Source organism: Vespa velutina, chromosome 12 (genome assembly GCF_912470025.1).
Source record: "Vespa velutina chromosome 12, iVesVel2.1, whole genome shotgun sequence".
Classification (NCBI taxonomy): Eukaryota; Metazoa; Arthropoda; class Insecta; order Hymenoptera; family Vespidae; genus Vespa; species Vespa velutina.
In genome coordinates, this window is record NC_062199.1 from 76,333 (window position 1) to 102,526 (window position 26,194).

Sequence of the window (26,194 nt, forward strand, 5' to 3'; positions counted from 1 at the left end):
CGATCGAATATGGCTATGGGAACCATTTGTATATTCGTAAATCCGTTAATTCTATATCTAGGTAATCAAATTATTATCAGTTAATACGAAATGAGAGACCTTGGTTAGATTAATCAGATGTACGATTTGATAACAATATATAAAATATGTAATAAAAGAAATGGCCATCTAATAAAGCGATTATTAACTATAGGATATATAATGTGATCGTTTAGAGGTGCCGAGACGTTGATAACTTTCGATTCGTTAAGTCCCGTTTAGATCCGTATTGTTGATAGGATTGCGTTGAAGGATAATGTTAAAGTCGCTCGTATAAATGAAAACGAAGGAATATTTAAGATGGTAATAAAGCGCACGCTAGGTGGGTAAAATGGGTTGCGTCTAGAGTTGGTAAGGTACGGGTGGGTGGTGGTGTCGACCGACCCCGACCCATCCTCTTAAGAGAGTAGGGGTGGTCCAGCGAGCAGATTCCTGGGCTGATCGATGAAACGACCGGCGCATTGGATTTTCCGAGAGTCGCGCGCGCACACATTCCCATCGTTTCCACGGCGTACGTAACGTCCCTCCACGCCTCTCAGTTAGTCACGATCCTGGCGTCGTGGTGCATCACCCTCCGGTCTTCGTGTTATCTGTCTAAATGAAAATCACCCAAGTGTGTCATGCAAAGTAGGCTAAAAGACTGGCACGTGATATACCTCTGATAACTTTGCTCCTGGCTTATCGCGCCTGTCATCATCCTGCCTATCAACATTTACCTTACGATAGTGCCTTCTCCGTTATCCGTGCTAATCCTTTGGTCAATGCGTAAAAGCTCCGTTAATATATCCATCGGGCGCGGATTTTCCAAACGATAAAAAGAATATTTAAGTGATCGTTCATCTACGTACATCCTTCATATTTCCCAATAATTTAGGTACGTAACTTTCTATTAGGCGTATATTCCGTAATATAGGGGATAAACCCATAGAAATGATTGCGATCGAATAGGCAATAGGCGCTAAGTCATTCGAATATTTACGTTGTAAATTGGAAAATGATTGAAAGAGATATCGTCGAATGGTACATATATACACGTGACGATGGTGTGAAAGTCATGCCGACGGGATTGATCGATTTTCTATTAGCAGTACGTGTGCCGTAGACGTAGTCCGTTACGCAAAACGTAAACACGTTTTACAGGTTACTCCAAGAATAATATGGAAAGACGTAGATCCATCAATGGGAGCCTCAATGAGCATACTCTACCTATTCCAGTGCAGATGTTCCTCTGGCGACAGTTAAGGTACGATAACGCTTTAACTTTCTTATCCCGAGATGAAAAAGAAAATGGATCTTGCTCGAGGAGAAATTCCTTAAATAGATGCAACGTTCTAGGCCTTTCATACGAATGAAACTTGGAAAATTACATGAAGCATCCTGCACGGTAATATTTTTCGATCGAAAGCTTATCAAAAAATTAGATAGATCTTATTTTAGATATTGAACGAGTCATGGAACAATTATCTTAGATAAGGTAACAATAAGTTCCCCGGTTTGATCTCTTTTCTTCTTTCTTTTTCAATTCTTTTCACGCGGCCACCCCTGCTCGTGGCCATCTCTAACTTCAGTTCTGTCAACACGTGCCAGGCCATCACGTAAGTTCACTAAGAGACCCATTCAAATTAATATAATAAATGTTGAATCAATCGATCGATCGATCGATCGATCGATCAATCAATCAATCAATCAATCAATATTAATTGCTCTTCCTTGCCTCTTTTTTTATATATACGTGTGTATATATATGTATATATATATATATATGTATATATATATATATATATGTATATATATAATCAGGAGATGAAGGAAGCCTGCACGGTCAGTATGTTGAAATGAAAATTTCAAATGAGTTCTTCCGACAAGAATAAAAGTTTATCTCGTACGGCGCTTATTCCTACTCGCGTAGTCTCTAGAGAAAGTGTTGGTCCAAAATCTCCACAATGATCTGACGCCGTCTTTGAGCATAATATTGGGCGCGATGCCACGTTGGCGTTTGATTCAGGCAGCACTACCATACGTTCTCCACGCGACAGCCAATCTTTTGCACAATAGGTGAGCACTTTCGTCCTCGTACATTTTTCCTTTTCTCTCTCCCCACCCCCTTCCCCTCCCTGCGCATCTCTTTTTTAACGGTCACACTGGCATTACACTTGGCACCGCTTCTCACGCAAACGCTCCTTTCTTATCGTTGCTCTTTAAGGAAGGATCTTCAAAGTCTCGGTGCAATGGAAACGACACTTCTTTATATCCTTCATTGGATCTTACTTGATGCCGCCGAGGAATGTGCCGAACCCGACGTCGATTCAGGAAATCCTTTCCATTATTTATTCTCGATACCGACGATGACGGTGAGGCACAATCAAGCGCTTACTCAAAATCGTTACTTTCGTTTCATGCCATTACTAATGGAACGACGGACACGATTTGTTTACGATTTTCTTCCAGCTGTTCGTCTATCTCTTCGCTCCGCTCTGCAATTATTTAAAGGACATCGATTTCAAGACAAATTTGCGACTGGAAAACGGTTTAAAGATATGGACTGCGATGTACGAATGTCGGCATCCCGATACACCCTGCTTCACGGCCCATTGCCGGGTAAAGCCTCGTGTATTGTGGAATCGTTCTTTTAAATTCGTTCAACATCATCAAATGCCGGACGATGTTTTCGTCGGTGGAAGTGAGTCGACACGATCAACGACACGAACAAAATTCCTTACCCTATTTAACCGATATGTAATAACGTCTTCTAATTGCAGACAGCGAGAGCCCACTCAGTCAATCGGTGGTTAATACGTTGACCGATCAGAATAATATTTCTCAGAATGTTTCTCAGAGTGTGGAGAAAAAGCAGGACGAGGAAGTAAGTTTTGGCCGATAAACAGATTATCATACTTATGTAATTATTAAGGAACGAAAACAAGAATGTTTGCTTTTCGATAGAGTCCTTGGGTATCTTCGCCAAAGGATACTGCATTTCCGGAAACAATACCCGAAGAGAATTCAGGTGCCGAAGATGAACACGTGGTAAATGAAACATATCACTCTTTGCTGCCTCTCTGATGCATCCACAGATGTTTCTTTTTTATTACGTTTTCTTTTTTTTTTTTGTTTTCTTTTCTAAAGCATATCAAACTCTCACTCCTTCTCTTTGTTTTTTTTGTTTTTTGTTTTTTTTTTTTTTCTTTCTCTATATCCCTAGGTTATATTCAGATTGTCGTCACTGGGCGAGTCCGATAGAGGAATCGACGGGGTAAAAGAAGTGTCAACTATATTCGCCGTGAGTTAATTAAATCGCAATTAAAGTTTTGCGAGATAAAATATGTCTGTTACCGACGCAGGATGAAACCAGCATATTTCACGTTGCCATGGGTAGAAGTATCGGTTCATCGAAATCTACCCTTACGATAGAGAAAGTAACAGCAATTTCCGGATTGGATAGTTGCAGGCAATATTACAGGAAGCCCTCTCAAAGAGCGAGGTTTATACTTTTCGATAATAATATTGTATTAATTATTCGATAAATATTAAAATTAATATTCTCGGTTAATCTTTGGATGAAATAAGAGGGCGATATAACATTTGCAGTACGGAAAAGGAGAAAGAAGAAAAGGCATCTAAGACGGAGAAAGAGGCGGAAAAAGAGAAAAGTAATTCAAAAACGTCGGGTCAACATCAAAGCTCGCCGTCCGATACGTCAGGTCAGACGGCTGATCATATTCTCGAGGTTGATATTCGGGCAGCAACGTTTCTCGACGTAGCTGTTCTTAGATGTCTCTTCGTATCTCAATGGCAAGAAGAAGGAGTATATTGGGCCTTGCAGTTTTTATATCATCGGTCTGTTATAATATATCATTGACGGTTTCATATTCTAGCTAAAGAGAAAATTTATGAATGACTTAAAAACTATTTGCACCGCAGATTGCGTAGGATAAATGAGGAGAGTTCGGTGCAACAGATGCCTCGTCGACGTAGTAACTCCTTGCCAATACCAAAGATCGAGGTCTCTATTTATCAGAGTCCCGAGAGCAAAAAGAAAGACGTTTCGAAAGATTTCATAGAGATTCCAGAAGTACGAGATGTTTCTTTGCTGGCGGGTATATATAAAAGACTAACATGGCAGTTCGTTCCTCTACGCTTATCCATTATCGTACAGAGTTCGGGACATTTTCAGAATTACCGTGCCTAACTTGCAAAGGTCACGACGGAGAGTCAAGCCATACGAGACGTGCTAGCGAAAAGACGAAAAAACGTATGAAAATGGCCGATCTCAAAGCTTTCGTCGAGACAAAGATATTGTCAAAATCGGAGAAAGCCCTTGAAAAGATTGGTCAGGAAGAGCACAAGATGCTATTCGAACAGGTAATCTTAAATCCCTTTTTTCGAGGGTCGTACACACACACACACACACAAGCACACGCACGCACGCACACAATGTACTTTCATTCTCTTTTTTCATGTATCAGGAATGTCACAGGAGCCTTGATACGGGTGACGACCACTTGACGAGACCAACATCAACGAGTTCGAAAATCTTCGAAGCGAAAGACGTCGATCATATAAAGCATCCAACTAATTTAATTAAAGGAAAGAGCATGCCAAGTTTGAGGTAGGCTTAGCTATTTGCGTGCTTCTAAAGACTCTAGATTTTCGTTCCTTCTATTGTATTTTATACGATTTTTCTCTCTTTAACTTTTGACTTTACTCGTTGGTCCATACGTATATACGGTATATATTATACATGCATATATAGGTAGGCATTTGTTTCTAATAACACTATCTAACAATTTTCTCACACGTATATTTTCTCAAAACATTATAGTACCATTATAGCGTTGTATGTATGTATGTATGTATGTATGTATGTATCTATGTATGTATGTATGTACTGCGTAGACTAGGATAAAATATTAAAAGATTCGAGTTAATAATGTCCTAGCGGAAAGAAAGGACTTTTCGTTGCGCTTAGGCTGTTTGCAAAAAAGATAAGCGTTTCGTTAGAGCGACAGTAATTATTTCATGTAGACTATGATCAGCATTGGGTATTCGATTGTTGTTTTTGAAAGATCATGTATAAAAGTGGGATAATATCGTAAGATACAACTTGACATGAGAAAATAATTGAATCTGATTAGTTTTAATTAATGATTGAAACAATTCTTATACCCTAAAGCTGAAGGGCTCATACGACCGAATGACAAGCGGTCAAGAGTCCTATAAAATCAGTGCTTACATATTGATAAGCCTATCGTAAGAACTTGTGCGTAATGTCTTTCTCTGTATGTGTCTCTTTTCTCTCTCTCTCTCTCTCTCGTTCGCCCTTTCACCCCCGAACTCGTGCTCAGCTGCTTGATTAACGAGCTGACCGCGGGAGGGTAAGTCATCAACGTCACTCGGAGGAAGTTACGTACTGCCAGTTCGGTTCACACTGCTTCTTTTACGAGCTTCTCGCTTCCGGTAGGGCGCACAGTTATCCCTGAAACATAGTCACACAAAATAAGAAACAAACTCGCACATCAGCACTTTTACCTGGTATTCGAGACAATGCATCACGCCCCTTTACTTCTCTCTCCCTCTCTCTCTCTCTCTCTCTCTCTCTCTCTCTCTCTCTCTCTCACTGTCTGTCTGCCTGTCTCTCACTATCGTGTGCCCTTTCGTACATAGTTTTGGTCTCTCGGTCTCTTGATTCCCGGGGCCGGGGGAGGGCGGGGGCGGGGGATGAGGGTTGTCTGCCGCACACTGAACACACCTACATAAAATTATCAATTTTTAGTTCCACACTATTCGCTTACACAACAGAAACGACAAAGCATTTTTGATTATAGATATTCTCATTCCCCTAGTGCACAGTGCGTGTAACGCGAAGCTGACGTCCATTTTTTGTGAAAAAGAAAAAAGAAAAAAAAGATACTCGCTATCCAACAGCCAACAGAAAGCATCACTGATGATCGCGCTTTTGCAAATTTACCGCCATACTATGCATTTGTCGCCACGTTATACGCTACGTTGTACGTTTAAATAGAGGAAAAAAGAAAAAAAAAGAAAAAGAAATGGTTTTACCATTTAATTTTAATTTATAAATAAATGGCAATTTGTACATACTAGTGCATGCAATTAGATGATCGAATCGACGTTGCTTCAAATTCGATCAGAAAGTTTGTCGAGATGTGTATTATTCAATTTTATTGAACAAACAGGTAATTTATAGCACTTGCGTAGTCTGAAATCACTTTTATCGAATTTGGAGCAATAATGAGATAATGAGATTAAATGTAAAAAAAGGAAGAAAAGAAAGAGGAATAAATGGATAAGAAAGAAGGAAAGAAGGAAAGAATGAAAAAAAGTGAAAAGAATGTCGAGCATGCTTCGCGGAATAAGAGGCACACGATAGTAGATTAAGGTTGTAGTGCTTGATTAGGGCTCTCGTTTTTGGCAAGTGTGGCATGGGGTAATACGAAATATTTTTATCGCGATAACTTTCTGATCGATCCTAAATCACCTAGGTACATTGGTGACACGCGTATCGAGAGGAAACAAGGTCGATTTTATAGTCAATCCTACACCGCACCAAACCCTATCATCACCGTCACGGAACACACGCCTACTCCGTCACCAGATTATATGAAACGTCAGGTAAGAATCATGCAACTTGTTCTCTTCCTCTCTCGTCGGTTAAATCTACTACACTTTATATAACATTTTCAATAACGTAATGGATTTTGTGATACATCCACATTTATATTAATTATTTCGAAAAGGGATCGATCGACAGTCAATTGGATGCTATCGGTATGCAAGGTGGGAAATTGGACTTTGAGAGAAAGCCTAGCCTAACGAGATCTCAAACGGATTCTAATATAACTTATATGAGCGACGAGGTGCCAGAAGCTCCTGGTTCAGGTTGTTACATCACTAAAGAGGGTGACATCGATTACCAAGTGGTCTTGAAGGTAAAAGCGCCGAGATTAAAATTTCCACATACTTTGGCATACAATTATAAATATTGATAATTAATTGGGAGAAAAAACTATCGCCCTTTTATTTTTCATCTTCTTCTTCTTCTTTTTTTTTTTTTTTTTTCTTTTTTTTTTTTTTTTTTTTTTTTTTTTTTTCAGGCCGTTAATTCGATCGCATTGCGTGACAATACCTGTTGCACGGTTCGCGTCTGCGAAAATATTTTAAACCTCGTTGAACTCTTAATGGACATGGGAGTGATGAAGCAATGTCTTAGAGACGAGTCTATGGGTAGTAATCCCGGTACGATATAAAATACATCTCCGTGTCCGTAGAAAATAAAATGAAAGAAAAGAAATGTCGTCGACAATAATGATAATATCGTATCGTTAGGTTCGGGCACGGGAATGGAGAAAACGGAATCCGTACGAAGGCAGGACTCTCCCTCAACGACGAACGAACAAGATCGTAGGCACGATTCCGATGGGAACCACAAACCAACCGCCCATAATCTTTTAATGAACTGCGTTATCAGAGTACTGAAGCATTTGGGTTGCCCGCACGGATGCTCCGAGGGAATACACGGACCACACGCGGACTTTTGTCGTTCTCAGGGACAAACGATATTGGGAAAATTACATCGAGCGAGTTTCAAGCAATTTTCCAAGTTCCTCAAGACAATGATACGCGAACAACCGATCACGGAAATCCTAGACTTTTTTCATGCTTACGTTGGCTTCTGCGTCGATCCAACTTCCTTGTTATCTCCGCTGAGTGAGTAAATTCAAAGAGAAGAGAGAAGGATACTCCTTCGAGTATCGCTGATCAGTTATAAAATGCTTAATAGATCAGAAACGAGGCTCCAACAAGTCACCGGACGCGGCATCTCAAGGTGGGTACGCGACGAATTTTGGCGCCGGTATGATGGGCGGCACCGTTTGTAGTAACGTTGGTACTACCGCGACTACTGCGCCTCACACAACAGGAACGACGACAACTGCAGGAAGTACAAATATCGCATCGGTAAACGCATCCTACGGGACAGGTAGCCACGGCGTTCGCGGAATCGAGGGCCAAATAATGAATTGCGTTTTCAAGACCCTCGTTACTCGCTTCGTAAACTCTACGAAAGAATTAAAGTCCCAAGAAAATATTGGGGTTTATTGCGATCTGAGGCAATTCATGACTTATGTTAAGGAGGCTCACGGTGGTATATTTCGGCGTGTGGCCTTGAGCGGCATTTTAGATTCCACCGATCGTCCCAACAAGCGTTGCAATAGCAAGGTTCAAACAACACGCGTCATCAGGCACATACACCAATCCGATTTGGAGGAGCACGCGGATATTGGTGGCGATACCTGTTACACGGTAGACGACAGAGGCACCAGAAAATTTCTTTTCAAGAAGAGGAGTACTTCCTCGACTTGCGCAGTAGGTTTCGCGTTTCTATCATCGCTGCGTTTAATTCCTTTAATTCATTCGATATAGATTCTTTTTTCCCGGATCTCTCTGCAGAGCCTACTTGAAACTGAATTGAACGAGGAGAATACGAAAATAAGCCAGAGCCCATTGGGGAATTTGCGTAAGAAACAGCACGTATTGACGCCTAGACAGAGCGAACGCAACTTAGGAATCGGAGAATCCTGTTTAGGATCAGGAAAAATACGAAAGTCAACTCGCTTTCAAATCGGTGGTATCGGTCAGTTACACCGATTTTCTATTTTTTCTTCTTTTTTTCTTCTTTTTTTCTTTTCCTATTTCTCAGAAGAGAAATCTTTCTCTTTTCGTTAACAACGAGCTTGATTTGGTTAACAGTGAATTGGTTTCGAAAGGAGTACGGTAGGACAGATTCCACGGACAGTCATGAAAGCAGCGAGTCACCCACGGACGGTAGTTTCGTAAGACAACCGAGTCTACATTATTACGGGCATCACCGTAATACGTCACGAACTAGTCGCGGGTAAGCATCTTGAAAATATATTTCAACGAAGGAGAGAGAGGGAGAGAGAGAGGCCTAAGTAAGTAAGAGTTATCATTGGAAAAAAAAAAAAAAAAAAAAAAAAAAAGAAAAAAAAAGAAAAAAAAAGAAAAAAAAAAAGAAAAAAGAAAAAAAGAGAAAAGAAAAAATGAGCTGAACCTTTAATATGTAGGGTTGGACATACCCTACAAAAGGCAAGGCGCCGAATGGAAGATCAATGGAATAAAATCGGTTTTGGTAAGAGCAAGAAAAAGGAAAGTTTAGAAGAGCCAACCGGTATCTGTGAGCACTTCTCTTTAATCTTTTTCTTTTTATTCTTCCACAAAATATGAAACTGAAACGAAAGCCTATTCCCGCGAATAGATTTTAGCAGAAGAAATTCCATGGAATTGGGCGAAGCTTCGAGGGAATCAGAATTTGTCGTTTTGAAAGAAAGAAGATTAGTACCTCGCACGGCCATCTACGACGGGATGCTGAGGTTTTCTTTCCTATTGGAAACGTGCCAACCTGGCTCCGTACCCGATCACCATTTGATGGCAGCTATATTGGACCTAGTAAGATAATCATAGTAATAAGATTATATATAGGAGATAGTAATAAGAAAGATTAAGAACAATTATTATCACTTTATTTCTTGATTTAGCCTTACGCGCCAGTAGTCGCCCGTGCCTGTTTGATATTGGAATGCGCCCACCTCGTTCATCAGTGTAACAAAGGGCATTGGCCAACGTGGATGAAATTGAACTTTCCCATGTTCCGACCGTCGGTGCCAATTAATAATCGTAATGCATCGTCAGCACTTAGGCGAATCCACGTACTCCAGAGAACAGCGGGAAAATTATTTTATCAGTGGGCGGAGGTCTCTCTCTCGATTTGTACAATTGGACGTTTAATTCGATATAATATTTCGATATATAATATTAGGATATTGTCGTATTACCAACGAATGAATGAGAAGAACTTTGTAGCATAGTGACATATTGATAGGATAATTTTTAACAGGCAATAGGCGCGAGACTGGAGGAATTATTGATCGAGGAAAAGCAGAATGTCGATCAGGTAATAGCAATGGTTTCCGATGAAAACAAGCAACGCGATTTAATCATCGAAGACGAAGAGGAGGATTTCCTTGACGAAGCTAGCATAAATAGCTATGGATCGCAGTGTCCTGTGGCATTGCGCCTTGTCGCTTGTATACTTCTATTGGAGGTAACGGCCTTTCTTAGGGAAACCTATCAGACGTTACCAAAGTCCAATAAGCTATTAACGAAGGAACGACCGCCACCTTGGGAGCGAATGCATAGCAAAGAGGCAAATCGAAGATGGAGCGTAGCCCTCTCGTCGATGGGCCACTCTCAAACGTCCGCCCAAAGTCTTCAATCGATAGCTGGCGATCGCGAAGTGACCGGTGAGTTCAACGTGCTTTTTGACGTCTATTTAACAAGTATAAGTATAAGCATAGAACGTTACGACCTTGTTTTCGATGTTATCAGCCGAACGCAAGATCAGCTTCGTTCTTTATGAGCCTGACAACGAGTCGGAAGGAAGTAGCAAATCTACAGTGACGATTCAGGGTGAGGAAGGACCGAACGTTGTTGATAAGGATAAGGGCAAGCGGTCTCAGGCGCCACAGGGTAAGCCATTTTTATTGCGCCGTGGTACCGGGGGTACCACTACTGGTTCATTTAAGAAGAGGAGCTTAAAACTACGCCGTGGGACCAAAGAGGGCAAGGACACCGAGTGCGAAGCATGTAAGGCAATTCACTTTTTCGGGGTGAATTTAACAATCGCAGTTTTTTTTTTTTTTTTCGACGAACAGGAAGGAGCAAAAAAATTGGCTGACGCGACGTTTCCGTTTACGTAGATACGGTTAAACGGGCCGATTCGATACAATCGAAGAGAAAAGTGAGTTCATTGTCCGACAGAAGCGACACCTCCGAGCCCGGTGGTTTAGGCGGAGAGGTCAGCGGGGAGGAGTCACCCGGTATTTTAAGCGACGATCAGCCCCCGGAAAGCCCTAGCGACAGTAATGAAACAGACGAAACCAATAAAAATTTTCCTTGGATGAAGGTGCTCGTGCAAGTTTCGAATTCTTTTAATTTTTATTGCTCCCATCAAAACTTTTGCCATCCATTTTGCCATCGCCGTCAAATGCGTGCCAGCAGCAGACTGATCAAATCCGTAAGGAAGATTTACGGCGAGGAATTTGGGATACTCAATGGTACGGGTATGTTCGACATCGATACCGAGAAAAAAGAGGACGGCAAGAAAGAGAAACGAAGCCGCAAGGTATCCGAGCAGACTAGCACCCAAGTGTCGCCCGTCAAAAGAAAAGACAGCGTAGGACGGAAGTACAAGTGAGTTTTAATTTCGTCATTGTAAAAAATAAAATCGATGGTGTACGGCGAGTTAAATAAGGGTGCGTTACGTTTTAAGAATCGAGAAGAATCTCGAGTCGGGATCACAGTCGGGTCGATTGTATCAAAGGGACTCGTCTAAGGACCTGGCGGATCAAGACTCTGGGGATAAAGGGAAGGAATCGTCGAAAAATATCAAGGGAAAAGGAGATGCCGAAGCTGAGACACCACCGATCCTGAAGTACATTAAGACACAAGTAAAAAATGCTTTTCACGCCCCTATAGCGACTCTGGTAAAAGGTGCGGTTGTTATGACCGAAGATCTGTTTGTCGACGTTCTACCGGTCGCGTGGGAACTCCTTTTGGAATCCAATCAAGAAGTGGCGGCTTCCGCTGCGTCCCTTTTTATAGTAGCGGCTGTAAGAGCGCCGAATCAGGCCAGCGAAATAATGAACAATGGTCTTCAACACAGTAATTCGTCGGTGCGAATAAATGCTATATTGAGATTTCAAGTATTGTGGAAATTGCGTTATCAGGTCTGGCCTAGAATGGAAGAGGCGGCCCATATGACTTTCAAAGTTCCACCGCCAGGGATAGAATTTACCTTGCCATCTCCGAAAATTGGAATTGAGTCTTTACCAGTTGTCGATCCACCTTGGATGCCTCAAGTTAAAACGAAGGTCGAAGAGGTCACCATCAATCAGGAGCGTCACGTAGGTCCATTGTATATAATGGCAGTCCGATGAAATATTTCACAAAATTTCCATCGACTTATCATTTCCCGATACCTCTTTATATTCAATGCCTTTGTGCTTTCGATATAACAGAGATCATTGGTTACGGCGACTAAAACACGAAAGAAACAGCAGACCGAGTTAATAAAGAAAGCTCTACAGGCGCAAGACGATAAGAAGAGAGAGGAAAGGGAAAATTTTCTGATAACAACGATACCGATTACCGTTCAAGCAGCCTACGAACCTAGTCCGGTGGGGGATGATCATGACGAAGGTACGTATATGTAAATATATGTATATATATATATATATATATATATATATACATATTGTATGATAATTTTTAATTAGACATAGATATGTCGCCCTGCATTTTCCTCTCCTTACATGTAAATTACGCGTATGTAAGGGGTTATGCGGTAACGTTGTTAGGTAACGTTGGAGATGAGGACGGTGCTGAGGCGATGCCAAGAAATACTCAGCATCATGGTCAATCAGCTCTGTCATTGTTTCCATCCTCTTTGTGTTCCGCTATCGTTCAAATAATAAATTTATTGGATAACGCCGCCGTGTCCGACGATGGGAACGCTGTTTATGAAGTTGCGTATCAGGTATTATCCTTAGAAATGAATTCATTCGTTCGTATTATTCCAGCGAAATATAACGATTAAAAGGTTTATAATTATTAGGTGATCTGGGGATGTCTTGTAGAAGATAGTGCGCTCTTCCTTCGTTACGTTTTGGAACGCCTTACAAGGGATAAGCAAGAATTGATGTTTAAAATTCTACGACATCTTATTAGATTTGTCCCAAAGCTACCGCAGCAAGCAGCGTTTGCTTTGTACAATTACATTATAGGTTATGTGATGTTCTACGTTCGTTCACCTCACGAGGAAGGCCAGAAATTGATCGGCACTGCTCTATCTATTTTATGGATGGTACGTTACCGCGCGCGCGCGTGTGTGTGTGCGTATATATATATATATATATATATATGTGTGTGTGTGTGTGTGTGTGTGTGTATATGTATATATCGCTCTGTGTACAGGTCGTCCACAGTGTACACGGTATAATGTTCAAAGATCTCAAACAAATCCTTCGCAAAGAACAATGCGACGCTTCGATTTTGCTAACCGCAAACGTTCCTTCGGCAAAAAAGATTATTGTTCACGGTCCCCAGGATCCTGACGCTACTGGTATACCGTCCCAATTTCCGGTACAGGAAGACACACAGTTTTGTCAGATACTCCGGGAATCGTTGGATTTTTTTGGAATCGAAGAGCCAAAGCACAAAGAATACTTCCTTGTAGATTATAAAACACGTAAAGATATATTATTATTGAATATAACATGTGTATTGAAATAACAATTAATTTTCGGCATTTTTGAACGTCTTACATATTTCTAGATCAGATACACAATCCATCGTCGTACGTTCGGGATTATTACTTTTTTAAAAGATCTCAGTATCCACAAATTGAATTGGTTCATATGAAACCAGAAGATGCATTTAATGCGCTTCAGCGACAAGAGCTTGTTCACAAGTTCGTCGAAATTGGTAAAGTTCTATTGACATGGGCAATATTGAAGAACGTTGACATGGTCGTACAAAGAGTCGTATTTCTGCACGAGGAACTTATGAAATTACCATCGTTTCCTAGAAAAGCTTTGGAAGCAGATTTGGATCTTTATAAGGGTGGTGAGATAGGCAGAGTATGTAAAATATATTTTTATGATCAACAATGAAAGTTATGCGTTCTTCTATAATTTTAATAAGCGTAATTACGTTGACAGGAGCTACTTGGATTAGACGTGATGCACAAATTCATGTGGGTTAGACTGATAGCCAGGATGTTCGAGGCAATGGCCGGGAACTTTGCTTACTCCGGGGACATCCATTTATTCCTCAACGTGTTAAACGGCGCCGTTATCCTTCATAGCGAGGACTCGTGCATTTTACGATACGTTATCGCCACCTACATAAATGCCGCGCATAATTTTAAAAATATATTTTCAACAAATGGCTATCTCTTGATAATGCCAACGTTGCTGCAATTGTACGCGACTCATCAAGCTAACAAATTGGTAACAACTACGGTAGAATACGCCGTTAAGCAATTTTACTTGATGAACAGAAAACCGTTTATCCTTCAAATGTTTGGAAGCGTATCGACGATATTGGATACCGACGAGACAAGTGTCCACGGAGAAGCTCACAAAGTAATTTTTATTAATGTTACGTTGTAAATTCTTTTCCATATAACAATTATAAGGATTGGAGATGATCGTTAATTTCATAGGTACCCTCGACGTGTCTGTTCAACCTTTTATTGAGTTTGGAAACGCCATCGCCCGATCCTTTAAATATCGGAGAACTTGTCAAGGAAGAGAAGCCTTTAAAAGCTATTGACTTTTGTTATCACGACGAGAATGAAATGGTTACTGTACTAGATTGCATATCACTCTGTGTCATGGTTATTGCTTATGCCGCGGACTCCATTCGGGGACAACAAATGCTTGTAAGGGAATATTATCGAATCGATGATATTTTAACGAATTGATTAAATCGAAGCGTATCGATCTGACATTTTATTCGTAGATAATATTAGAAGCAATATTGCCGTGTTACGTCCAACAAATTCAATCTCCTACTTACAACAAGGAAGGAAAAACCGAAAAAGAAATAATTAATCAATTGGCTATAGCGGTTAAAACGTTGGTTAATAATTCGGAGGCACTAACTAAGTAAGTACTAAGTAAGTACAAGCAGCAACTATTTTCTGTTTTTTCTGCAACACCCTCCTCCCCAGATATTACAACGGACCACAAAAGTCAAGCCCCGAACACAAGGGATCCAGTCAAAGAAATTATGGTAAAGGTCCTTACTCGCCGGGTTGCGTAGATTTTGAGGACGAAACGCATCCCACAAAGGGCCAAGCCCACATCGAACATTCGAAAGTGCGAAATTTCTACGATCGCGACGACGATGCCGAGAGTTCGCATAAAAATGAATTTAGGAGACCGCGCGATACTTTACTCAATATGGTGAGCGAATTCGTTGCCCGTTCTTCCGTACGCTTGACCGAGTTGAATAAAAAGTCTCAAGATGGTAAAACGATCGAGTTACTCGACTCAAAATGTCACGTGGTATGTAAAAGCTTATCCCGTATTTAACAGGAGGTATCATTTAAAGCGTGAAAATGGCCTTTTGAATAACCTAAATCGAAACCTTTGTCTTATAGCGATTAGCTGATATTGCCCATAGCCTTTTAAAAATTTCCCCTTACGATTCTGGAACGATGGGATGCCGTGGTTTAAGGAGATACATGAACGACGTTTTACCATCCACCGAATGGTCAAACGACGACATGAGACCAGCATTGACAATTATTTTACGTAGACTTGACAAGACCTTCAGCAAGATACATAAAAAGGCGTCGATCAGACGAAATACCGACTGGACCGCGGCCAGCGATCTTTTGAAAGGCGTTTATGAGACCCTCGCAAGGTGCCCCTATATAGCGCACTTTCAATATTTGAAAACTCTACTGAGTACATGTCAGGTGGTACTAAATGAATTAACGAGAATAATATTGATCGTCGAAAGTATTGCCGACTTATTTATGATTATAAATTTACAGTCTCTAATTATCGGCGATACTCCTGCCGAAGACGTAACCTCTGCATCATCGGCCGCTTTAATGAGTAAAATACCCCCGCAATATTTTTGTTCAACTGTCTTACGTCTAATAGCGTTACATGTGATTTCTCTTGGCGAGGGTTATTCTTTGGAAAATGTTTGTAACGGCCAAGCTATGTTTTCCAATCAGACAAAGACGGAGAATATGCTACTCAATCTATTGATACCATTATTCTTGCGCGTTGGAACCGGGCGAAAAGGTAAAAACGACACAATATGTGTCGTGTATATATATATATATATATACATACGTGTGTCTGCACGAATGTTTTAATCTTTTTCTTGGATTGGAACGAATAGTAAGGAACATTCGTCTTTAACGATCCTTCCCAGATGTTCCAAAATTGAGACAGACGGATATAAGTTTTGCGTTAACAGCGGTACTGAATACCCTATGGCCTCCGACTACGAAGACAATACCATTAACCGTTCAGACGTTAAAAACCACTACGGATGCAAGACCCGGTAGTTTAACGTTTGCAGCAAGAGATTCGAAAACGTTAACTAAAACGTCATTAACTTTGTATCAGGTTGCCTTCTTAGGTGAGGTAAACAATATCGATCGCGGCTTTGATTAAAAACTTGAAAAATTTATATATCCGATGGCAGTACATCATTGATCATTATGTTTCATTATCGTAGCCCTTAAGATTATGACAATATGCTTTGAAACTGAATTGAAGATCGAATGGCCAAAGATCTTGCGTACCATGCGCTTGCTAAACAAACGAAATGAGGCTTCCATATACTTGTGGAACTTTATAGAATTCGTCGTTACTCACCGGACGGCCCTATATATCCAAATGTTGCCATTCATTGTCCACAAGGTTGGTCAAACGCCTATTTCCGATCACGAAAGAACTATGCATAGTATCATACGTGAGAAAATCAACGGCAATGCTACGACCGTGCCTAAATCTCGTGGAACTCTCCTGACAGATCTAATTCACGAGCTGAAGGATTTGAAAGAGGAAATAGAAAATCGGCGATTCGGTTCGTAACATATAAACATATCGTAATTTTCAATCGTTTAAATGATACGAGCTGTATAAATCATAATCGATCGTATTATCGACATGCGTACATATCCAGATGAACTACAACCGGAGCCAAAACGAAGCGTCGCGGATATGCATGCGACCGAGGGTCAACCTCGTACACAGAGACCATCTTTACTGATTGAACTATTAACCGGCGATTTGGGATCTCGAACTCACATGAATCGGACCCCAGCGGAAACTCCGATATCTCATTCGGCCGTATCTCAATCGATACCTCATTCCGCTCTACAAACGGGCCACTCGAGTAGCGCTGTTAAGATATCAGCACCTATGCAAATATATACCCCGTCGAATGGTACACAGATTGCTCGTGGTACGTATCCATTTATTTCTGATAACGACACTCAGTCTACTCAATTTTTTTATTATTACTTGACGTTCCATTATCAATACTAGGATCTATTTCGAGTGCCAGCATAGGATCTTCGACATTGCGCGAGACAAATGACATGGCCATCGGAGAATTAAATGGCGAACGACAAGCACCCACAGGTATTCCATCTTTATATCTTTTTCGAGCGAGATACCTTAATATATTATTATCGGGTATTGAATTCTATCAATGCAGCCGCAAGCCTCCGCAAGCAAATATATTTAGCCATTACGTCGTGAACATAACGGGCCAGTATGATAATTACACTTACCACAGTTGGATCGAGCCATTGTCTATAGAACACTGCGGTTTAAATTTCGTTTTCTCAAGTACGATCGGTTCCGTTTTATTTCTAAGCGTTTAGCTTTTCATGGCAATCCGCATCGTTTCACGTTCACTCCGTTACAGCGAGGCTTGCAACGAGGCTTTTTCTCTTTAGAAAGAAAAAAAAAGAAAAGAAAAAGAAAAGAAAAGAAAAAGAAAAGAAAAGAAAACGAACAAAACAGAAAAAAAAAAAAAAAAACAAAACGGAATCTTCAAAATTAAAGACAAAAGAAAGAGTTCAACCCGAAAAGAAGCGTCAGGAGTGTTTTCTTATATCGAGTGGCTCGTCGAATGTTCATTCGAATTTAATTCGTTCGTTTGGGCCTCTCTGTTCGGTCGTATGATTGACACATTTATCATTGCGTTGCCTTTCATTGCTAGCTAGGGAACGAAGGTAAGCAGACCGATTCTAAGTCAATAAATTCTGATACGATCTACGATTTATATATTTATACCCCGCTAAAATGTGTAACTCTATTCACGCTTTTCATTTTTCGCAATCTTGTCATACCTTGCTTCCCTTTTTATTTCTTTTTCTTTTCCTTTCTTTTCTTTTCACCTCATATACAATACTATCCGGGTAAATGTTGCCGTGAAACGGCTTGTAACGATGTGTATATAATTATTTATACGACGCTATAGCTTTCATGATGATAGTTGCCAAAGTCATTTCACGGTCAAAGTCAATTTATAAAATATCACTCTGTTTTTTGCTCTCTCCCCCCCCCCCCCCCCCCCCCCCCCTCTCTCTCTCTCTCTATCAGACAATTTACATAGTAAATTCGACCTCACCGAACTTATTACATAACAGTATTTAGACAATGGTAATGTCCAACAGTTGGTATCTCCTATTTATCGTTGCGTAGTCCGTTTTCTACTACGTAGTTGCTTCGACTTTATTGCGCTTTCTCTTTCTTCTTTCTAACGAATCACTGACATGGGTCTATATCAAAATGCATATGTTATCAATTATATTTTGCATTATATTCGTGACAAATATTCTTAATGCATCTTCGTTTTCTCTCTCTCTCTCTCTCTCTCTCTCTCTCTCTCTCTCTCCCGCCCCCCCCCCCTCTCCTACTCTCGAATGCTTATCGTCATTCTTATTAACGACAAGAATTATACTTGTATATACAATATTACTTGCTTTGAAGCGATCCTATTGCTTTACTTAAAGCACACGACACGAAAACATGCTTTATAAATCAATCGCGATCGAAGCAACACCGTAGGTATTACTTATGGGAATATCCATTTACACGTCTGTCATTTAACATTTCTTCGTCGTATAATCCCAAATTCTGTTTTACGTATGTAACGACGTGGAGTATCCCGGCTTATTAGCATTAAAATTCGATTGGTACGGTTAATAATCGATAGGATTACCGATAAATTGGGATTCTTTAGAAGGTCTAGTCTTTATATCTCAATTCGCGATTGATCGCTTGACTCGTTCGTTTGTCATCTCTCCCCTCATATTAGATGTTCGATGTGGCATGTTTCAGATAGATCCCAACCATCTTCTACTAGCGATGAACGTAACCATGTTAAGCCTCATCCTATATTACTTCATCAAAAGGCGCCAAAACTGCGCTTTGTATCTTCTGTAGAGTATAGAAACTCATCAGGTAAATCCCATCTCCCTGCTTTATTTTGATACGTAAATTTTAGACCGGCGATTCGCACGGGAGATGATGATTCCGTTTTCCTTGAATAATGACACGGCACAAATTATAATTATACACTAGTGCCAATTTTGCATACCGTCAGTTATCCTGTATTTAGACATATGTCGATAACATAAATCTTCTCGATCGATTCGACGTCCTCATGAAGATTTTGATTATGCAAAGGCAAGTAACTTGTACTCTAACTTTTAATTGTCTGTCTGTTAGATAAATAGACCTTTTCAAAAGCAATTTTGATGATAGTCGAAGAAAAAGGTATGTCTTTGCACTTAACGATACTTTGCACATACATATCTACATGCTCTAATACTTGGTAATATCTAATCTAATCGTGAGAGTGTTAGATAGGGGGAAAAAAAAATATATATACATAAATGTGCGTATATATATATGCACATTTGTATATATATATATATATATATATATATACATAAAATGTATTTGCATGAAGACGATAGAACCTAAGAAGAATTAAGAGTAGAGCACGAAGAATTAAAAACACAAGATCTTTTTTCAAGTACCAAAGTTCAAGAAACAAAGTGATTCTTCCAATGATCGCTTATAAAACTTTAATGTAGTAAGAATATAACACGTGCCGCACTAATCCTAACTTAATATAGCGAACTGTGAATTTTATTCATACGCATGTATATCATGAATCACTATCCCGTGTATGGATTATTTGATGCCACTGATTATAATTATCAATATTGTTGGAGATATTTAACGTGACTCAACCTTTTCTTTACTCTCTTTGCTACATGTGTGTGTGTGTGTGTGTGTGTGTATGTGGGAGCGTGTAAATATATGTATATAAATATTATATATATATATATATATATATATATATATATATATATATATGATGGCTTTGTTACATATTCAGCACATGGTGCTTCCGCTTACTGTCGATTCTTAGTTGACGAGAAAAATTGCGTGAACAAAGTTTAATCGAAGAAGAAACAAAGAGTCACGCGTATATAAATAAGATAGAGATAAATAATCAATATGATTTAATAAAATTCATGCCTGTTAACAAGAGATAAATAACTCAACTAGAGCTAGTATGCCATGTATTAAAAATTCTGACATAATCTCGATTGTTACGCTCAAATATATTTTAACGATCTATTCCAACATCAGCATGAGTAGATAGAGCGTAGCATAGATTCGTACGAGGAGATACGAATGTAAGAGGTGTAACTGGTGTAACTGTCTTGTTAGGGGAGACTGTAATGAGTCAATTGAGCCCGAGCAGTCCGAACGAAGACAGCTCAGGCGAGTCCCGTCCAGACAGGCCTCGATTGCAACGCTCCATGGGACAAAGCAAGAGGACGTTCCGCCTGAGAAAGAGTCGAAAATCTCACGTTGAGGTACTATTTATAATATTATATTCATTTAGAATTAGAAATTAATTAAGCGATCCTTTATCGATAATTATTTAAAGCTAAAGAAATAATACACGATAAATTATCCCTATAAATTATTTTATAACAGATGAAGCAAGAACAAAAGGATATGCCAAGCAACCATAGTACAGTTCAGGCACCATTGACTCCAGCAATGGAGCCCTCTGTCTTTAGCATACCTTCTGACTCTTCCTCGATTCGCTCAAGGCGTAGCTTGTCTATACGACAATCGGACGGTGATAGGGGTAACAATATGGATCAACAACAATTCCACGCGTTACAACTTCAGAACTACCACCACCATTATCGCCATCATCACCTTCATCCCCAAATGTCGGACGTTTCTTGGGATGAGGACACCTCAAGCACATCCGGTTATCGCGAATCCTATAGCATGCACCTGGAGAGCGTCAACAATACTCGTGCCCAACCACCTCTGGCATCGCCAGATTTAAACGATATTCCTTCGACCAGTAGTACCACCACTAATTACATGGCCTTTGACGGTAGTTCGCCCGATTGTTCAATTAACGGCAGTAACGGCGAGAAAACTATGTCCCAACATTCTCTTCTTATGGTTTTCCCGAATCAGGACGAGGATACGTTAATATAAATGATAAATACCTGTTTTCTTAGACGTTCTAATCCTAACGCTTTATCTCTTGCTCCTAACGACGACGTGTTAAAGAAGAAGATGAGCGCATTAATAGACAAATTATTATCAGTTAAGTTATCCGAGATCATTGTATGATCGTACAATACAAATGTTATATCTCAAGTGGACGGTGTTCTTTAGGTGTTCTAACTTAAAAAGTAAACGAAAATGTATCAACATGTTAAGAAATAAATGCAGGAACGGGTAGGAAAAATATCTACGATGTACTCGGAATCAGTATGAAATAATTTTAAGTTAAAACCTGATTTAATTGCATTATATATTTCTCCGAAAGAAGGAGATAAAGATTACAAGGATTTGGAAGATCGTATACGTTTCATGTATTCTCCGTTGTGCGGAAAGACCAATTTAAATTATACGAGCGATAATAGCCCAAGTACTTCACGCTCCAAGTATTTGTTATACTCATAAAATATACGCACAGATACGGTGAACTCGGAAATGACGATTAGGCCATCTGGAATGGCCTAAAATATGTTTGTACGGGTTGTTGCTGTATTACAAGATACATAAGCAACATACAATTTGGGAGACGTTACATTTCAGAATAAAGATAGAATGTATGTACCTGCTGATAAATATTCGCATATAATAACTTGTTTCTATCTTTCTCCCTTGTTAGAGTATTTTGTACTCTGGCATATTCAAATTTAACTATCTCCGAGTGAATTGTGCCGAGGTAGATCGATACTAAGATCTGCTAAGACGTAAGATACAGCTGCAAACAAAGCTGTTCCCATGTCAAGAGATTCTGGATCTTCCACCAGCATAGTGTCCGCTTTACTGTGATGATAGTAAAAGTATTTATCGTTTTTGTTCCAAAGAGATCCACCAGGGACGCCAGCCTTTATCCAATACTCTATATCGGGTCCGGCATTTGGTGTCCGCACTTTCATCTCTCCCAAAGGGGACATAAGTCTTCAATGGACAGATAAATTTCTGATAAGCGTTTCGATATTCATGGAATAAGATAAGATAATGATAATCGTTTACCCCAAAATCTCTCGCAAAACACATCCCACGTATGGCGTTCCAGTATATTCTATACCCAAAGGAATAAATGTTCCAATGTCCGATTCCATCACAAATTGCAAATTTCTTTCTTCAGCTTTGTGCTCTTTTATGTAATGTTGCGCTCCTATTATTCCCAATTCTTCGGCAGTCCACATAATCATCCTAACGTATCGAATTATTTTAAAAACATTGTTGCTTGTTATATGTAGAATGTATTTTTTATTAATTACCTGACAGTCCTGCGAGGTCGATAATTGAGCTGTTTCAATAATTGTAAAGCATTCCAGGAGATAAAAGCACCACCTCCATCGTCCATCGCGCCATCGCCAACGTCCCAGCTATCTATATGTCCTGACACTACGACAACACCTTCTGGCTTATCGGTACCAGTTAGTTCGGCCACGACATTTCGCGATTCTTTCGAAGGCAGATTTTTTGCTTCCATTTTCAAACGTATTACTATGTTTTCACCTGTAAGAGGAAACGGAGATTAAGAAGAAGGGCTTGAGTCGACGAACTTGCGTCAATAGACACGCACGTTCGTCGATGCATATTAATAATCTTGTAACTTTGTTTACCTCTATTCGACATTCTTCTCAAAAGCGTGGCGTCCTCGATCGTAATACAAGCCACTGGAATTTTGGTGACCTTCTTGGCATACGTCTGCATGCCAGTGTGAGGTGTGTACAGCGACAACGGTGTCACCGATCTAATAAGAGCTGCCACTGCGCCGAATTCAGCAGCTTTCGTCGCACCAGACGAACGATATTTCACCGTTTCACCGTACGAAACATATTTTTCGTTAAATACGACTATTTTGCCGGGTACCTGATAGAAAGCCATGAAAATAGTTAAGTCATTATAATCGGGACGACCTTTAGAAAACTCTTTCATTTAATACCTCGTTTGCTCTACTTTTGAGTTCTGCAAAACTATTTACGACAATAGCACCAGCTGTTATCCCTTCGTCCGGAGTACCAACGCTATATCCTAGTCCTAGGATAGAAATGGTCTTATTTCTTGGCCGTAAAAGTGTCGCAGCTTCGAAACCTCTGAAACGTTGCCTCGGAATAAATTAACGAAATGAAACGAATTTATCTTTGTATTCTTCTCTTAACTTTCTCTACTTTACATACCTAACCCAATGAGGTACTTTGACAATTTCACCGTGAACATTTTCCAATTTATATGACTGCGATTTATTTAAAACATAATCGATCGAATCTTCTAAAATCTGCGTGCCGGATAATCTTGGGCCAAACTTATCTACAAAATCAGCCAACTCTTGCCATGTTCGTCCCTTAAAAGTACCGTTGAGAGCTTCGTTTACAATATTATGTACCAACGGTTCATACGCTTTAATCTCGTTTTTTAAATCACTCGGCAAACTACTGCACTCGTCTACTTCGTTATCCTTGGTCTCTGCTTTTCCGATTCTTTGCGATAAGAGCAATATGCAAAGAGCGATAAAACATTTCCCGATAATCCGCATCGTAACTCTTCCGCCCTTCTCTCTCAAGTGTTAAGTATTCAATTATCTGCAAATACGCGCGCGCGCGCATATATATATATATATGTATATATATATATATATATATATATATATGTATATATATATATATGTATATATATATATATATATATATATATATATATATATATATATATATATATATATAATTGAAGCCAATTAGGTAGAGATAGCTAACTAACGCTGCGTTTTATTTACCTACCTACTTTTATGATCCTGTATTAACAAGACATCGTAAAAGAGCTGACTAATGGGAGACAGGCGCTTTCCACAAGAGCTCAATGTATACTACTGATTTTCTCTGGAGCGAACTGTGTGATTCACCGGATATATTGGATCACAAATCCTGTGCACCTCCCTTGGCATCATCCGACTACTATTAATCGAACTATACAATTGACATTTTATTATCAAAGATGTAAGATCCTTTAATCGATAGCTTCCCGACCGTCAGTAGTTTGCTGACTGTTGGTACCTTACCAACCAAGCTTGGCACCGGTCTAACTTGACGATAGATTTAGTTTGAAAAACGATCACCGTTCCTCCCTGTGTTATCTATATTTATTCGCGTCTATATAATAATTATCTATGGACCGACGTTTAGATGCACGGTCAGTAAGATCGCGAAGACTTTTGCCGTGTCACAGTCACGAAAGATATCGAACTAGAGAATTACACGGTGATCGCGGTAGGGCGTTCGAATAAAATGTCGGACTACTTCGAAGAAATGGGCTGGACGCCGTTGGGTGATGGCGAAGCACCGAATCATCTAATACATATGGCCCGATTGCTGAGAGATTCAGGTATTTGGGGATTGCTCGATCAAGACGCAAGATTGCCGCCACCTGCATCGAAAGAAGCACTGAATACTCTAGAAGACATTAAAATTTCTTCGAGCGAATCAAAACAGTGTCCCGTTTGTATAAAAGAATTCGAAATGGGTAATTTGGTAAAAACTTTACCTTGCCGTCACACTTTTCACAAGGATTGCATTATTCCGTGGTTGGAAAAGGTACGCAACAACGTTACCTTTGGGCTAACGATTGGGATTTCGATGACTATCGGGATAATTTGTAACCTCTAATTTCAGACGAATTCGTGTCCGCTCTGTAGATACGAGCTACCGACCGATGACGAAGACTATGAAATGTATAGAAAGGAAAAAAAGAGATCCGTACAAAGGGAAAAAGATCTCGAGACTTTACATAATTCTATGTTCATGTAGCGAATTTACACGGTTTATTTACTACAACAAATTAATTTATCTTAGCGAGTTATTCCAAAAACGTGCACGAGTAAAGGATATTTTTATGATAATTCTTAACGTCGGTAATATTTGCGATTGTGACGTTTACGACGGTCGGTTAATTTCACTTCACGGGGAAAATACTTTTTTCTTACGTCGCATAAAAAGTATTCTTTTTATTTACATTATATTTATGATGTACTTATTATGAGACGAGGGACGAAATCAAAAGGTGTTTCATTGATAAAAAATATATTACGATAACGTTGAAGACGTCGTGTAAGAAAGTAATTAATTTGTATAAGTTTAAAAATAAGGTGGCCAATAAAAAGCCAATGATTATTAATAGGAAATAATGTTTATTATACAGTGTACATATTTATTAACTTCATTTATTTTATTTCTGTTATAAATTTTATATTAATAATTGTATTATGTTTTGCCGAGCGACGAATGCCTTGATCAGTGTGCGCTTAGACTATAACAATCTCCGTAAAAAGTATAGAAACTTCTGGTTTTTATTTTGTTCATTTTTTTTTTCTTTTTTTTTTTTTTCTTTTTTTCTTCTTTTTAATTGTCTCTATCTCTCTTTCTCTCTTTCTCCCGTTATTATAGTTGTCCGTTTTTAAACCCTGGAACGCGACCACCATATGAATCTTTATACCAGCAAAGAGAATCGCCAAAATATGTCGCGCTGAAAACGGCATAATCGTTCGGCATATACAAATAAATAATAGTACTGTCAAAGTTAAAGTAATTGGCGATTTATTTATTTATTTATTTATTTTTTTTTTTTTTTCTTTTCTTTTCTTTTCTTTTAATTTATTTTTTTTTCTTTTTTTTTCTTTTTCTTTTTCTTTTTCTTTTTCTTTTTCTTTATTCTCGTCGATAATGCCATTTCCGAGAGAACGGCACGACGCGCCGCCGCGCCAAAAAATTCTTCCTTTTGAACGCGGCCTTTTCCAAAATTCTTCCATTTGCGAATACTTCACCCTAAGGTTAGTATCTCGTTTATTAATTATTTATATAATATGCGTAATAATATAAATAATGTCGTTAATATACCTATAATGATTACCGTTTCTTTAATAATAAACTATCTGAATGGTA

At 39.4% G+C, this 26,194-nt stretch overlaps 3 protein-coding genes across 7 annotated transcripts; 2 read left to right on the plus strand and 1 right to left on the minus strand.

Moving 5' to 3' along the window:
* The first annotated feature begins 573 nt into the window (after window positions 1-573).
* On the plus strand, window positions 574-21,880 carry LOC124953562 (protein unc-80 homolog). Of its 3 annotated transcripts, none has more exons than XM_047505091.1 (49): window positions 577-913; window positions 1,180-1,282; window positions 1,375-1,423; window positions 1,608-1,634; window positions 1,840-1,860; window positions 1,949-2,094; window positions 2,243-2,390; window positions 2,488-2,719; window positions 2,799-2,902; window positions 2,983-3,066; window positions 3,242-3,319; window positions 3,381-3,520; window positions 3,628-3,876; window positions 3,961-4,136; window positions 4,214-4,401; window positions 4,506-4,648; window positions 5,385-5,414; window positions 6,543-6,672; window positions 6,798-6,989; window positions 7,155-7,296; window positions 7,387-7,767; window positions 7,823-8,424; window positions 8,509-8,692; window positions 8,809-8,953; window positions 9,144-9,253; window positions 9,335-9,525; window positions 9,615-9,830; window positions 9,974-10,379; window positions 10,465-10,722; window positions 10,836-11,328; window positions 11,408-12,041; window positions 12,156-12,336; window positions 12,414-12,673; window positions 12,752-13,000; window positions 13,111-13,384; window positions 13,471-13,775; window positions 13,857-14,282; window positions 14,363-14,581; window positions 14,662-14,807; window positions 14,873-15,209; window positions 15,305-15,625; window positions 15,704-15,962; window positions 16,096-16,305; window positions 16,405-16,755; window positions 16,855-17,136; window positions 17,220-17,315; window positions 19,026-19,148; window positions 20,433-20,581; window positions 20,706-21,880. In XM_047505091.1, the coding sequence occupies exons 2-49, from the start codon at window positions 1,197-1,199 to the stop codon at window positions 21,228-21,230; spliced, it is 10,698 nt and encodes a 3,565-aa protein (XP_047361047.1). In that variant the 5' UTR covers window positions 577-913; window positions 1,180-1,196; the 3' UTR covers window positions 21,231-21,880. The 3 variants fall into 3 exon arrangements, with proteins under 3 accessions (XP_047361048.1, XP_047361047.1, XP_047361049.1); XM_047505093.1 differs by having other exon boundaries at window positions 578-913; window positions 4,238-4,401; window positions 7,841-8,424; window positions 12,495-12,673; XM_047505092.1 differs by lacking the exons at window positions 16,405-16,755; window positions 16,855-17,136; window positions 17,220-17,315; ... (1 more) ...; window positions 20,433-20,581; window positions 20,706-21,880 and having other exon boundaries at window positions 574-913; window positions 16,063-16,236.
* LOC124953563 (carboxypeptidase Q-like) lies at window positions 21,521-24,950 on the minus strand. 3 transcript variants are annotated; one of them, XM_047505096.1, is made up of 8 exons: window positions 24,801-24,950; window positions 24,045-24,683; window positions 23,444-23,845; window positions 23,209-23,359; window positions 22,886-23,135; window positions 22,538-22,778; window positions 22,287-22,469; window positions 21,521-22,211 (listed from the first exon to the last, which is right to left on the minus strand). In XM_047505096.1, exons 3-8 carry the CDS (start codon window positions 23,797-23,799, stop codon window positions 21,944-21,946), a joined length of 1,449 nt encoding a protein of 482 aa, XP_047361052.1. In that variant the 5' UTR covers window positions 23,800-23,845; window positions 24,045-24,683; window positions 24,801-24,950; the 3' UTR covers window positions 21,521-21,943. The 3 variants fall into 3 exon arrangements, with proteins under 3 accessions (XP_047361052.1, XP_047361050.1, XP_047361051.1); XM_047505094.1 differs by having other exon boundaries at window positions 24,041-24,683; XM_047505095.1 differs by lacking the exon at window positions 24,801-24,950 and having other exon boundaries at window positions 24,041-24,793.
* On the plus strand, window positions 24,415-26,194 carry LOC124953564 (E3 ubiquitin-protein ligase RNF181). Its single transcript, XM_047505097.1, has 2 exons — window positions 24,415-24,850; window positions 24,929-26,194. Exons 1-2 carry the CDS (start codon window positions 24,545-24,547, stop codon window positions 25,061-25,063), a joined length of 441 nt encoding a protein of 146 aa, XP_047361053.1. The 5' UTR covers window positions 24,415-24,544; the 3' UTR covers window positions 25,064-26,194.